The following is a 15,696-nucleotide window of genomic DNA, read 5'->3' on the forward strand; positions in this document are numbered from 1 at the left end:
CTGCAGCGGGTGTGTTCAATGTTTGGATCTGACAATAAGATGTGTTCCGACCGTAGGGGTGTTCGGCGACTTTATTCCAGTGTGAGTTTTGTTGTTCAGGTGTTTACATGGAAGTTGGCCCTTGGGTTTTGTCCTTGGATGTGTTTCGGCCAGAGTCTTTCGGTCAAAGGAGTTTTTCCAACTATGGAGTCTTCGACTATGGAGTTTTTTAGCCATAGAACGTTCTCAATCGAATCAGCAGAGCGTGTGGAGGCGGCGTGGGTCTTGGCATTGGCTGTGTGGGCTGGTGAAAAGAAGAGTTTAGTTTCTTTTTAGGAGGCATGGGTGTTGAAAAGAGGAGTGCAGAAGCAGCATAGGTTACATTTGAGGCGTGGGTCTTTTACTATTTGATTACATTTGATTGGGGCAGCAGCAGCATAGGTGAATAAAATATTTGGGTTGAAAAGCAGAGTATGGTTTGTTGAAAAGAGTAGTGCAGTAGATTGGGTGTTGAAAAAGAAGATGTTGGTTCGTTGAAAAGAGGAGTGCAGAAGCAGCTTCGGTGTTTTGGTTTTGGGCTGTGTGGGTTGATTTTGTGGGGATTCATGTTTTTTATTTTCTAGTTCAGTCCTTCTTAACCTTTTTTTTTTCATTTTTTTTAGTCTATCTTTTATTTTGCATTAAAAATAAAATAAAATCGTGAGGCCAAGGAGTTGGTTATATGGATGCGAGTAGTAGTAGTAGGGGTTAATTTGTACTTTCTAAATCTCTCTCGATGCATGTCATCTTCCTGTACCTTTGATTTTATGCTGTTAATGAAATTTTTCTTTATTGATTAAAAAAAAAAATGAAGATAATATCATTCTATACTCTAGAATGCTTATATGAGAATCTCACTAGAGGATGCCAGCATACTTAATCTTATATTTGCTGCTAATAGCTGATCTCCTCCATAGTGCATTAATTTGATTTCTAAATTTCCACCGCCATTTGAATAGTAAACATGCATTGACATCCCTGATCTTTCTTATGCCCAGGTCCTCTTGATCAATACTCTTTGTTACCTCCACCCATTTCACTAGTTTAACTTTTGTTTTTAGATCATTACCACCCCACAAGAACACAACCTCAATCTTCTTAAATTCTCTTGCCACACCTTCAGGCATCTTAAATAAGGAAAGGTAGTACATAGGTAAACTTGATAAAGAAGACTTGATCAAGGTTAGTCTTCCTACAAAGGACAACAATTTTCTCTTCTAGCCTGAAAGCCATAATCTGATTTTGTCAAGTACAGGCTTCCAAGTTGATTTTCTACCTGGGTTAGCTCCTAGAGGTAGCTCCACAAATTTCAAAGGAAGGCTCAAAGCATTTAAGAACTCTTTTGACAAATACTATCTAGCCCCAATCTGCTTCACAAAAGGGAACTGAGAGACCAATCATATGCAACCTAAAACCGAAACCAACCAAATTAGAGAGGTTCCAATAATGCTGTCTACAATTGAAAATAAGCCTAATCAAGTGATGTAGGTATTGATTGATGATTAAAATAATCGAGTCAAGAAAAGATGAAATAGAAAAACAGTCAAATTAATTGAAATATTTTGTGCCAGAGGGTTCAAAATAGACTGGTGTCCATTGGGGTAGTAAGTCACACAACGAATGGTACCATTCATCTTTACATTAGATTCATCAATTCTTTTAATCACTTTTTCTTTAATATTAAGCTTATTAGAGTTTGTGTTGGTGGATGATGGTAATTGGTTTTGGCCAATTCAGTTGAGCATCAGTGTGTCTCTGAATGTATTGAGGAGTAGCTAGTTGAGTTGGAATCTCTCAAACTCCTAGTTTAGGTTGGCTATGGGAATGCGTATGATTAGTTTTGCATTGGGTACCAACATAGTTAGGATGTAATGTATTGACAATGATCAAAGCACTTGACTTTGCTTTATTGATGTGCATTTTTAACGTTTTGTACATTGACATATTCATCAATAAAATCTCTATTAATCTGAAAGAAGTGGGTGCTCTATAAGAGATAAGGGGATAGAAATTAGTACCAAATATCCATATTAGTTTCGGCCCAGCTTTCTTCCACGAAAGATATGAAGTTAGGGTGTAAAGTCCAAGCATTAAGGAATCTAAATGGCCTATAGGTGCCCAATCCCTCTCATCATCCATTAGCAGAATATGACAATGATTAAAAACCCTCATTGGCAGCCTCTGTAACTTAAAGTTAAAATTTTGCATCCATTCTGGGTTGAGTAAAAATCTATTTATCCTACTCCACTTTTTCCCTTCCTGAGAATTGCACCAAGTGAATTTCCTTTAAAGCATTGGGATATCAATACCTCTAGGTGATCAATCATTTCATTAAACTTCCTCATCCCCTTATCTCTTTTAGAGCACCCCTTTCATATATTTTGTATTATGGAGTGATAGATGAAATTAAATCAAGATTAACAGTTATAGAATATACCATCATATATTTGGTATCATGGAGTGACAAATAGATGAAATTAAATCAAGATTAATAGTAATAAAATATACCATCTGTACGGGAAAGAAATACGCCTTCTCGTATAATCCTGTTGACCAAGTCCACGCTCCTCCGTACGACGTCGCTTTATCACCTAAAAACACAAACGTGAGCTAGCCGGCGGGTGTGTGCCGGAAATCTCTCCGATGCCTAAGTCAGTAAACTTGACAAATAGACAAAGCTCTATGTTTTCAGAAAGCAAAATTGTGTGTTCCCTCCACCAAGGTGATGTTTGTGAGCTTTTATAAGTTTCGAATGGCACAATCTTAGTAGCACTTTTATTCCTCCATGCAGAGTCCTCCTAGGATTCATACTCCTAAGGATAATGCTTATCCTTTTACACCCCCCACTGCTTAAACCAAGTGGGATGGTTTTTACTTTGGCCGAACTACGATATGATCGAAATAAGCTTGGCTATGCAGAGCCACTGAGTAGGCCGAACTATTCTTAGTTCGGTTCTGCTTTTACTCCTCATCTCGGTTCTCTGCTCAACCCATAGCACAGCTGGACCAAACTTAACAAATCGCGACCGGTATTACTCCTAGGTCGGCCTAACTCAAAAATACCGCTAGACCGACCTATTCAAGATACATCACGACCGGACTAACTCTGAGACCGGCGTAGCTCCAACTTGCCCGGACTAAAGTAGCTTTACTATTCTTGAGCCGAAGTAACTTTGTCTTTCTTGGGCCGGAGTAACTATTTCTATTGGGCCGGAGTAATCATTACGGCCTTTTTACTCAGTCGTTCGTACTTTGGGCCACAAAGCCCAATTCACAGCTCGGCCCAATTTTTCCCCAAAAATTACCCTATCAATATATTGGGTATTATTGAGTGATAGATACAAATGCAAATGTGAACATTATTTATTCAAGAAAAAGAGCATCATAATAAAAATCACTTGTAAGTGTTTAAATTGTGGGATTTTCCGTACGAAAGTCATCCATAACACATGAAAATAAATTGAATTACATTTTTGAAACACACCAACTTCTAAGAACTCAAAGACGTGCATGTTTGTGCTTGAGAATCTTGCCTCAAAGAATTTTAGTGAGTTTTATTCAAACTTTAGACATATACAACTCATGCAGGTGCACAAGGTGTGTAATTCCAATATCAATTGTTTTGGTACTATAGAAGGTTAATTCATACTTTATTGAACGTTTGGTAATATTTTATTTCACTATTCACATCCCATTTAAAGTCGAGACATAAATATGTGTAATGCACTAATTGATAAAGTTGTATAAATTTCTAAAATGCACTATAGAGCGTGGTTGAGAATTTCTAACAAATTCTAATTTGCTTGCAACAAGTACTATCTTCTTTTTTATCAATTTTTCCAAAATTAGTAATATAAATTCTTCTTATGTCTACTTGTTCCCCCAATACAAGAGCAAAAGCACTAGATGGAGCTTAGGGCAAAAAAATAAAAAAATAAAAAAATAAATAAATTATGGGTACAAAAAATACTAAGGCTAGTAAATTCACTGAATTTGGTGAGATTGGGCAACTATGACAACATTAATAGAGGTTTCGGTTATACAAGGGTAGTTATGGGGTAAATGGTCCGTAACTAGCATTGCCTTGCGAATGGTATTTGATTTGAAAAAAGATAGAGATCATGAAAAAACTTTCATGAAACTGATCATGAAAAATTTATAATCCTTAGATTACATTGATTTGTGTGTGGTGTTTTATTTTAAGTGTAATTCAAGGGTCATAAATCTTTCACGATCATTTTCATGATACCTAGCATTGCTCATTTGATTTTCATCCCATGCTATTAATTACGATCTTTAAATTCTTTTTCCATAATCATTACTAACCGCAAAAGTTAAGAGATATTACAAAATTTAAATATTCATTACTAACCACAAAAGTTTCTATTGCGCACCTTTACAAAAGTTGCTAACAATAAGCACAAATACTTAAATATTTATCCCTAAGGTTCCTAACATATATTTACCGATCAACCATTCAAGCAAAAAAATTATATTTTTTTTCTCAATTATCAAGAAATTCAAGTACATTACAAATCAGTTTAATAGAACAAGCAGCAAATGAATTAAAGAAATCATTTGCTCTATTGTGTTGGTTCCTCACCAACTGGCACTTGGAGGTTATGATAGCTCCAAGCTCCTCTTTATTGATATAAGTTATCATACCTTGTATGTTTCCATCAATAAAGATTTTATTTGCCGATCAAAAAAAAAAAAAAAAATGAATTAAAGAAATCAAAAGCCTCATTTTGTTTGATAGAGAAAAAAATCAAATAGATACCGCACATAAAGCCTTATTTTAGTATACAATAAGCCAATTCAACACACAAATTGATCTTGTCAAAAGCCTAATCTGAGATTGCTTACCTAAAAACACTAAAATTTAAGCATACAATCAAAAGAATTGAAAGCCCTAACTTTCATTTGATTTTTTGTTTTTAATAAAAAAAAATTACATACATTTTTTTAAAGCATAAGAAATGAACACTTTTGACAAAAACAATAATTCAAGGGAGTGAGCTGTAATTTACTTGATTATGGCTGAAGCATTGCGATTAGGGCGTACTCTTGCTGAGGACTTGTTTCATTATGATGGAGATCAATGTTGGGTTAGCAGGGGTATTGCAACATGGGAGTTTGGTTGAGATTTGATTTGTCTCATGGATAACTCTTTGCCTTTTTGTTGGAGATTATTTTGGAGTTCGTAGATGTGATACAACAATTAAAAACGTCAGTCCACACTTCTCGTATTAAGAAGAGAGACATATCGTAGCCGGACAAAGGGTACACCAATAACAAGTCCAACCAAACTCTGATATCAAATTGAAAAGTCGAACTCACATTTCTTCTTAAAACCCATGTATTAAGGAGAAAGAAACTGGAACCTTATAACCAGAACAGATGAAGCAATTTCAAATGATGTGAGACCCATTCCAACAACAACTTGATGGTTGGATGGGTTTTTGTTCCTCTTTTTCTGCTATATTCTCATTCTCTCTATTTGTAATGTTTAGTTGCATGCATTTTTAGATGAATTATCAATTATCATTATGTATTGTGAAGTCCAGAATAGAAGTGCATTATTTTTTATCAGCGAAAAGAAAATTTATTGATGAAGAAACACATACAAAGTGTGATATCGTACATCAATAAAAGAGGGTGCAAAAGGCATCAAAGTGAAACATTAAGATCCCAACTAGGTTGGCACCTAGATGCACACCAAATCATTTGCCAGCACCACCACCACATCCAAGTTGGTGAGTAACCAACATACAGAACAGAACCGAAAAAAAAGAAAAAAGGAAAAAACACACGCTGACAGATACATCACCCAAACATACCAGTCCTCAAAAGATAACAAAAACATCCAGCCAACCAAGCCTGCAGAGAACAGCAACAAGCTCCACACTAGGGTAAACCATCAGAACAGCAACAACCATCACAACATAACCAGTTAACCATTAAGCCATTCCACTAGAGTAACCCAATCATCTAGCACAAATCACAGACAGCAGAAAGAAAAGCAGGCAGCTTCCATTTCTAGGCATAATTCCAGCCACAGAAGGATCCAACTTGAGGCTAAGACTAATCTTAACATATAAGCAGAAACCAACAGACATCAAACCAACAAGACAGGGCACCCCCTTCAGCCAGCTACCTATTTATCCACCACCAGACCAGCAATACATCACAGAATTACTCTTTAATCAACCCAACCACGTCATGCCCTTACGTCAAATTGGTGGATGCTCTGATGGACTGAAATCCCTAGCAGCAACAAATAGCACCCAAAAAAAAACTCACAATACAACAACACAACAGCAGCCTAACTAGTAGATAACAACCTGTGAGCCAGGCTAGAAGCGACATAACAGAACATAATTCACCACTGAGCTCCTAGACAACACCTGACTTGTGAAAAATTAAACACGACATCATTGACTGAAAATGAAGCCTCCCTGAACTGAGATCTCATCCAAATTGCTAACCTGACCTTGATACGTTCACACAGGGCCTGTAAATTGGGTTGGACTGCCTTAAACACACACTCATTTCTATAACTCCACACAGACCACAACACTGCTGCTGGAAGGACCTTCCACACCAGATTAACTTTCTTCCTAAACTTCCAACCTATCCACCAGATTAAAAGACCATCTATGGATCTGGGAATAACCCACTGAATACCCCACCAATAGATAATAGCAGACCAAATTTTCCAAGTAAAAGAACAATGAAGCATAACATGGTCAAGAGATTCTCTAACCTCATGACAGAATATACAATTAAGGACATCTTCCCCCTCTAGAATTCCGAACCTATGAAGCAAATCTTTAGTTTTCAATCTTCCTCTCCAAGCTAGCCAAGGAAAAAATTTTGCTTTCGGTGGGGAAAAATTATTCCAGATAAGATCAACTGATCTGTGAGTAGGACCAACATTGAGCATACCCCAAGCATAAACAGCATTAACCTTAAAAATACCTGGCTGAGCAGCCTTCCAACCCAAACTGTCAGCTACATCACTTCTTAGAAGAGGGCCTGACCCCAGAGCAGTGGTTAATCTGACCAACTCGCCTTCTTCCCAAGCCCGAAGTGGTCTTTTGAAATTGAAAAACCACCCAGATTGACTATCTCTTCTGGCTACCTGAACATTCAAGGAAATCTCTTTATCAATAACCAACTGGAATAATCTAGGAAATTGGCATAAAAGATTTGTTGAACCCAACCAATTATCTCTCCAGAAACTGATTCTTTGCCCATTACCTATTAAGATTTCCACATTATCCTTGTAAAATTGGAGAATACTGCCATTCCTCTGGGCCACTGATAAGATGTCTTTCCAAGTCTGGGATATAGGACCGTGAACATCCTTATCGGGGAACCATCTACCCCCAACTGAACCATACTTTTCGCAAATAACCATCTTCCAAAGTGCCTCATCCTCTTGCCCATATCTCCACCACCATTTTAAAAGCAAACTATCATTGGCTAACCTGATGTTTTTGATCCCCAGCCCTCCTTGTTTCAAACTCAAGCATACTTCATTCCACCTAACTAGATGCAACTTCCTACTACGCTCAGAATCACCCCATAAAAATGATGCTTGAATCCTATCCAACTCTTTTGCAACACAGTCAGGTATTTTAAAAAGAGACATGTAATACACAGGTAAAGCAGACAACACAGACTTAATGAGTGTGACTCTACCAGCAAAAGATAACACTCTTCTCTTCCACCCAGATAACTTTTTCTTGAAATTCTCAACAACTGGCCTCCAAGTCAAGCTCCTGCTAGGGCTAGCTCCCAGTGGTAATCCTAAATACTTCAATGGTAATTTCGTGCTTAGACAATTCAAATTCCTTGCAAACTCATCAACCTCCACATCTGCCACACCCACCCCACACACAACACTTTTAGCAAAATTGATCCTTAGACCTGAAATTACTTCAAAACACCTAAGGATTCTTTTTATAGCCAAAATTTGTGACCCTTCAGCCTCACAAAACAGCACTGTGTCATCAGCAAATTGTAAGTAAGATATATTCAACCCATTAGCACCTACAAATATACCTCTAAACAGACCCATATTTTTAGCTCTTGATATGAGTATATTCAGACCCTCAACTACTACATTAAACAAAAAAGAGGATATAGGATCACCTTGCCTTAAACCTTTTTGAGGGCAAAACTCTGGTGATGGTGACCCATTAACAAGAACTGACACTTTAGCAGAAGAAATGCATTCCTTTATCCATTTGGTCCAGGTAGGTCCAAAGCCAAAATTCTCTAACATTTGGATAAGGAAATTCCAGTTAACAGTGTCATAGGCTTTTTCGAAATCCAACTTAATGATTAGCCCCTTTCTATTAGTCTTCTTCCACCAGTCCACAATCTCATTTGCAACAAGAACACCATCCATAATATTCCTACCACTTAGGAATGCTGATTGGACTCTATCAATAATTTTTGGCAGCACTAATTTCATCCTGTTGGCCAAGACTTTAGCCACCACTTTATAGACTGAACTAATTAGGTTGATAGGTCTAAAGTCTGTAATTGCTTCTGGACTAACTATTTTGGGAACGAGGGTCACAAAAGAACAATTAATTCCATTACCCAATACACCATTATCATGAAACTCTTGCATGAATTTCATGATATCATCCTTCATAAATTTCCATCCCTTTTGGAAGCAAGTGAGATTAAAACCATCAGGCCCCGGGGCCTTATTGCCATCGCATTCCTTGATTGCTGCCCAAACCTCTGCTCTTGAAAACTCCTTCACCAAACAAGATTGAATCTGATTTTGATCAATGCTACTAAACTCACCCCCTAGCCTTGTTTTAATCTTCCAAACTTCAGCGAACAAAGTTTTAAAGTGAGCTGCCACTGCCTGTTTCAACTCCGCAGGATCCTCATATAGAGTACCATTAATCTTCAGTGAATCAAGGACGTTCTTACTATGCCTTCTTGATGCCATAATATGGAAATATCTGGTGTTTTTGTCCCCTTTTAAGGTCCAGTTCAGTCTGGATTTCTGCAACCAAAGCCACTCTAGCCTTTTTCTAAGCTTCCACACTTCATTTCTAATCTCAATTTTTTTGTCTAACTTCATCTTCTGCAAGATCTCTCACTTCAGCTGTTAGATACCACGAATGTAACTCAGCCTCAGCAGCTTTGAGCTTGGACTCCACATGACCGAATACCTCCACATTCCAAATCTTCAGTGCTTGTTTAAGTGTTCTCAATTTGACCATAATTCTAAATCCAGCCCACCCTACCACTTGTGTACCAACCCAAACCTTTTCAACTTCTTTAAGAAAGCTGGGATGAAGCACCCAGGCATTTAAGAATTTGAATGGTTTGGGCCCCCAATCCCTATCATCTTCCTTTAATAAAATTGGGTAGTGATCAGACAGTATTCTAGGTAGGCCCCATAACTTAAAATTAAACCACTCAAGCCAATCCGGATTTAATAGGAACCTATCAATCCTACTCCAACATGCACCTGACTGTGAATTACTCCATGTATATTTCCTACCAAGCATAGGAACATCAACCAATTCAATATTATTTAAAAGTTCATTGAACTCCTGCTTCCCCCTATCTTTTCTCACACAGCCTTCCCTTTCTCCAATAGCTTTAATTTCATTAAAATCCCCCCCCCCCAAACACCAAGGTTTTGGAAAGGATGCTTTCAAGTTATAAAGGACCTTCCACAGTTGACTTCTACCTCTACAATCATTAGGAGCATAGACATTACCAATAACACAATCAAAACTATTATAAACCAGACCTGATAGCAAGATAAAATTCCTAGAACTGCAACAATTCTTCACCTGAAACACATGAGGTTTCCAAAGACATAGCAAACCCCCTGCACTCCCTTCTGTATCCACCTCCATATACCCCAGTTCATCTTCTGCCCATAGAGATCTGACAAATCTCTCATCAATACTTGACTTTTTAGTTTCTTGAATCAACACCATATCCACCCCTTTTGACTTTATGAAATTTCTAATCCACCTCCTTTTCTCAGGCTTACCCAAGCCTCTAACATTCCACGAAAGAACTTTCATTATGGAACAAAACTTTGACTGCAAAATCCCCTGAAGGTGCAGACTTAAGCACCACCATTCACCCCTTTTTTGGTTAGTCTTTCCTCATCTTGCCTGTCCATCTCCGAAATTTTCTGGATAACACTCTCTTCATTGGCCCCAAATTCAATACCCAAAACTTTCCCCACCTTCACGGTTTCTTGAGCTTCAATTCGGCTTAAAATCTGTTTATAAGCCCCACTACTGATTGACAGAGATGAAGACATCACTGCTGCCGCAGCTCTGAAAATAGCTCCTCTGTGAAATCCTTGGCAGAAGTGATGAGTAGAACGCAATTTCCTTATTCTTCTTTGGCTTTGCCCCTTTATTTTACTACCCTAAACTTGACCACACTCGTGCACTCTTGCTCTATTTTCCAACAATAATTGATCCCCAGTTGATGCTTTCCCTTTACGGTTCCGATTGTTATTACCTTCCTTTCTCCCATTTACTGGCTTGTTCAATCCCTTATTCAACAGGGCTGATGGGCCCACTTCTGTGTGGATAACCTGATCAGTAGACCCCATATTACAGCCCAACACAACTTCCAAATTCAGCCCAGGCTTAGCCATGCTAGACTCACTTAAACTTCTCATATACCTAGGCATGTACACCTGATCAGAGCACTGCCGAGATTTTTTTAATAGAGCCCCCGGTGTTCCTTTACTTTTCCAGAATCTACCTTGAGGACCAACATTGATAGCCATCTCCTTCTCTGATCTTGGCCTACTAATTTCCTTCCCTTGGGTCTTAACATTATTGGCCCAAGCAGCTACAGCAGGTTGGGCCACTACACCTTCATCTTCACTGTTGCTAATCTCATCATCAGAATTGCCCGCTTCCTCAACTGGGCAGACATTCTCAGAGAAAGTTGCCTTTCCCAAATCAATCGGCCCACGCAACCCATGGTTTAAAATATTTTGGCCCAAGTCTTCTATGATTAAATTTTTTTGGCCCAACTCCACTTTGGAGTTCAACCCATGTAAATTTAGACTAGAACCACTCAATCTTCTCATACACCCAGGCGAGAAGACATGCCCATCATTATCTTGTTCAGCTGGTTTTGAGGCATTAAATGCACTGCTACCTGCCACCTTTTCCCTGCCTGCTTCGACCTCGAGCTCCTTGCCTACTATGCTACTAGACTCAGCCACTTCCGTATCACTCTTCCAATTTGCCTCTATTATACTGCCATCCCCACGTGTCAACACTCGACTGGCCTCATTTTTGAATTGCTCAGCACCCCGAGCTGACCCACCTTCTATGGATTGAGTTGACTCATCTCTGAGGTTCTGTAGTGGCTTACCAACCCGGTTGGAACCATGATCCTCACCTTCCTCCTCTGAATTGAGATCCTTTATCTTATCTAAATGATTCAAACAGCTGCAGCACTGATTTATGGTTTTTGCTTCAAGGCCCTGAACTTCCAAGACTCTCACTGGATGATAGGAGTGTTTAGTCACCAGGTTGATAACACTGTTAATGGGATCCATGCACTTGGTAAGGATCCTAAGCTTACCACATACGAAAGACTGAGGCAAGCCTTCAGCACCATCAATAACTTCACCCCATATGCTACCAATCTTAACAAGATTGGACCTATTCCATAAATGTAAGGGAATGCCATAGCAGGTAAGCCATACAATTCTCTCCTGTGCTAGAGCAATCTCTGGCCTCCATTGGATGATGTCATCACACCATTCATGGATAATTTCTTTGATAGACTTCATCTTTGTTACCATTTCCTCCTTGGACTTGAAAGATAACACCACATCACGACCACCTCCTTGTCTGGCTTCAAACCCGTCTATTCCTCTAGCATTAAGCTCGAACCTCAAACTAATGTTTACACATCTGACTTTTAGCCAAACTAAGACACTGTTGTAAAGCCACCCATTACCATACTCTTTGGCCTGAACTGTAATAGAGTCTCTGTCCTGTATCTGAATACCTCTTACCACGTCTGCGAACGTTTTGTTGTTGGAGAAGTGATGTGAGCCTCTCCGGAGTTCCTCTCTGAGATGTAACTGCGGTGGTTTTTGGGCATGGAACTTCCCCTGTTCTCTGCTTCGTTCGAAAGCTGCAAGCTTCACGAATAACTTCTTATCATCCACCCATAGACCATCCGCCTTCTGCACAGCAACGTTTGCAGCTACCTCACAGCTATATCTTACAAAACCAAATCTAGTATTGGTATTCTTGCGACGCTTTTGTGGAATGTAAATATCTTTTACAACTCCAAACTTTCCAAACAGGTTAGACAAGCCTTTGGTATGCATTGAATTAGGTAGATTATCCACAAACACCGTGAAGACTACTGCATTACCCACTAATTTCCTTGCTTCTTGCTTCCCTCTTTGCTTTACCACTGGAATCCATCCTCTGTTGGCCATCCTTTTTTGTCTCAAAATGCGAATCTTGACGGGGTTATCGTTGTAGAAGTGCATTATTATTATATTGCGGACATGATGCATATGTAGCATAAAGTTGGTAACCTATTTTAATAGCAAAATTGAGGTAATAATTTTATATATGTTAAGAAAAGGTCCCCCCCCCTCTTCTATGTTTGTTGATAAAATGCATCACTTGTATATTCTAACTTAACCTTACATTCTAAGTATTGTCTATCAAATAGAACCCCCCCCCCCCCCAACACACACACACACACACAAAAGAAAAAAAGAAAAAAAAGAAACATAGTTCTCATTATCATTCTTGTTTCAATTTTAGCATGGCAAAAACACTTGAAAGGTACCAAAGGTGTAGCTATGATTTGTTGGATCCCAGGCAACCTGCCATTGAGAACCAGGTAACCCTATATATTATTCTCTTGCATTCAAGTCATTCTTCACAAATCCCAAGGGATTGTCATAGTGGTTAAAGTTTGGGACTTGGGAGTGTGTTTTTTTAAGATGGATGGTAGGATTGGTTTTCTAAATTAGTTGGTCTAATGGACTGGATACAGAGTTATCAAAAATATATATATATATATATATATAGGAATGTGCACACAAAAAAAAAATCAATGTATGCCCTAAATTTATTTTGCGAGCTTTTCCCATCACATTATTGTAACAATTGTTTTCATGAGAATTATTTTTTTTATCAGCAAAGAGAAAAAAAAAAAAAACTTTATTGATGAAAATTAACAAAACAAAGCATATAGAGATAAAACATAAATTTGTACTAATTTATTATTTTATCTCACCGGTTATGTTTACTTCTTTTGAGTACTATGCTAAAACTCATGCCAAGATACCTTGACCCTTATTTTCTTTTTTCTTTTGTGAAATTGAGCATGTGATAATATTAAATGGTTGATATTGTCCAAAAGCAGAACAACTACCATGAATATCTGAGGCTTAAGGCAAGAGTTGAGATCCTACAACAATCACAGAGGTAATCAACACAAATTTGATATTTCTAAATTCAAGTGTAACAAGTGTTCGCTATATGTAGTAGTTGTCTAGTTTTTTTCAAGATTGAAGAAATTATATATATAATTTAAATTTAAATATTCGAATGTGGTGGTTGCAGAAACCTTCTTGGGGAAGATTTGGGACCATTAAACACAAAGGAGCTTGATCAGCTTGAGTACCAGTTGGAGAACTCCTTGAAAAAAATCAGATCAACAAAGGTAAATAAACTTTATATATACAGCTTGGATATCTGTGTACCAAAAAAAAAAAAAAAAAAAAAAAAACACCAAAGATTGAAACAATTACACAATGAAAATGCAAATTCATAGCATACCATTGCAAATCAGTAGTATTTATACATCTTTCGGGTCGATGCAATGTACAACAAAAGGAAGGTATGCAAGACTAGTAGGTTTGTTACATTGCTAAACTGTAATATGACTGTAATGATATCAAAGAAAATTGAAGCACCATGACTAAGGAAAATAGGAAGCAAACAAAATGAAGGAAAATAACAATAATATAGAAAAGAGACCTTTCTCTAAAATTTTATTAGTCAAAATAATTGAATAGTCCGATGGCTTACAACTCAATTTATAGCGAACAGTGTTCGGTGACCAAACCACAATTCACGCTCTCAATTGAACCAAGATTATATGAAATATAAAGCTGCCAAAAATAGTAAATCCAAGTTAGAAAAACATGACTCAAAACAGATTTATTTATACCGCGAAAGTAAGAGAATTTTTTTTTTTGATCGGCACGAAAGTAAGAGAATTTACCCAAAATTCAGTGCAACTCACCGCATAGTTGGAAGTGGAATTTGTTGCGCCGTTTCAGATGAAAAATGAATGTTTTGGATCTGATCCAATCACTTTGAAAAACCAACCATGAGTTATCATGAGTTTGTCAAAAATTATGTGTGAAAATTGAAGGTCATTCCACTTCACAAAAAATAGTTGAAGTAAATAGGACATTTCTGTAGGGTTGCAACATCTAGACTTAATTAAATGCATTCCAACCCTTCAATTACTCACATGAACTCCGCAAAAGACAACTATTAAATTTTATTCATGAACATTCATATTCATGTCTCTGTCCTCTTATTCCAATTTATTTAAAATTTGTAGATCATGTCCCATAAATAAATTAAAAAGAGGAGCATAAATTTTTTTGTGTATATGTGTCTAAAATCTATTTGAACCTCAACATTACACATTCTATTTATCACGGGATGTTAGAAATCAATTTCAAGGCATGGTTTTAAAAATGAAAACATAATATTAAGAGCAAAGGCAAATGATAATAAAGCGTCCGGGCCGTAATTACTATTGAAATTGGGATAAAAATATTTTGTTAATGGGCACTTGATAAGGGATGGCTATTGTGTTGCTAATGGGCCTATTTTGATATCCGAACCATTTACTTTTAAGATACATTGAGTAAAATATATTTGTAAAAAATCAAGTTGATCAAATATCGATAGCACTTTCATCGAATTGTACGTATGTTCTACTTGATATATACTAAAATGTGAATGGTTCCTTTGCAACATCTCACTTTGGTCATTTCACTTTCAATTGTAACTGTCAACTCCTTACACTTTAAGTCAAGTTACAATACTCCTAAAAGGTTTTTTTTGTTATTATCTGCGTTGTTATTTTGCACATGATTGGCTGAGATTATGTGCCAATCTAGTTGTGATATAATCTTTAGCATTTTTTTTTTTTTTTTTTGGACCTTTCATTGATGTGTGTATGGTATGGTGATGAACTCAGCTGCACTTTCAAAATTTACACAAATAAATTTCCTTTTTTTTTTTGGGTAATTAAAAAAATTATTTTGTTGTATGTTTTTTCAGACTCAATTTATGCTTGATCAACTTGCTGACCTTCAGAGGAGGGTTTGTATCTCAAGTTCTAGTATGCATATTTGCAAACCAATAATTCACTTTTGGTTGTTGGATAAGTTTAACATTCAATGGTTTGCTTATTGCAGGAACAAATGCTTGCTGAATCTAACAAAGCCTTAAGAAGGAAGGTACCAACTCTTCTACATAACTTTATAAAACAAAGAAAATTGATCCGTAAAATTACCCGACCTGATTGTATTTGCTCTAATCCAATTCTAATAAAAAATGTATGAAATAGTATTTATAAGGA

At 37.2% G+C, this 15,696-nt stretch overlaps 1 protein-coding gene across 1 annotated transcript in view; it reads left to right on the top strand.

Annotated features, from left to right (window-relative positions):
* Window positions 1–15,696, top strand: part of LOC114256720 (agamous-like MADS-box protein MADS2) — a 53,742-nt gene that overhangs the window by 3,753 nt on the left and 34,293 nt on the right. The window contains exons 2-6 of the mRNA XM_028196391.2: window positions 12,846–12,924; window positions 13,453–13,514; window positions 13,653–13,752; window positions 15,396–15,437; window positions 15,533–15,574. Coding sequence (XP_028052192.2) covers window positions 12,846–12,924; window positions 13,453–13,514; window positions 13,653–13,752; window positions 15,396–15,437; window positions 15,533–15,574 — 325 coding nt within the window. The remainder of the gene's footprint in view (window positions 1–12,845; window positions 12,925–13,452; window positions 13,515–13,652; window positions 13,753–15,395; window positions 15,438–15,532; window positions 15,575–15,696) is intronic.

This window comes from Camellia sinensis, chromosome 15 (genome assembly GCF_055761805.1).
Source record: "Camellia sinensis isolate YWXY chromosome 15, ASM5576180v1, whole genome shotgun sequence".
NCBI classification, from domain to species: Eukaryota; Viridiplantae; Streptophyta; class Magnoliopsida; order Ericales; family Theaceae; genus Camellia; species Camellia sinensis.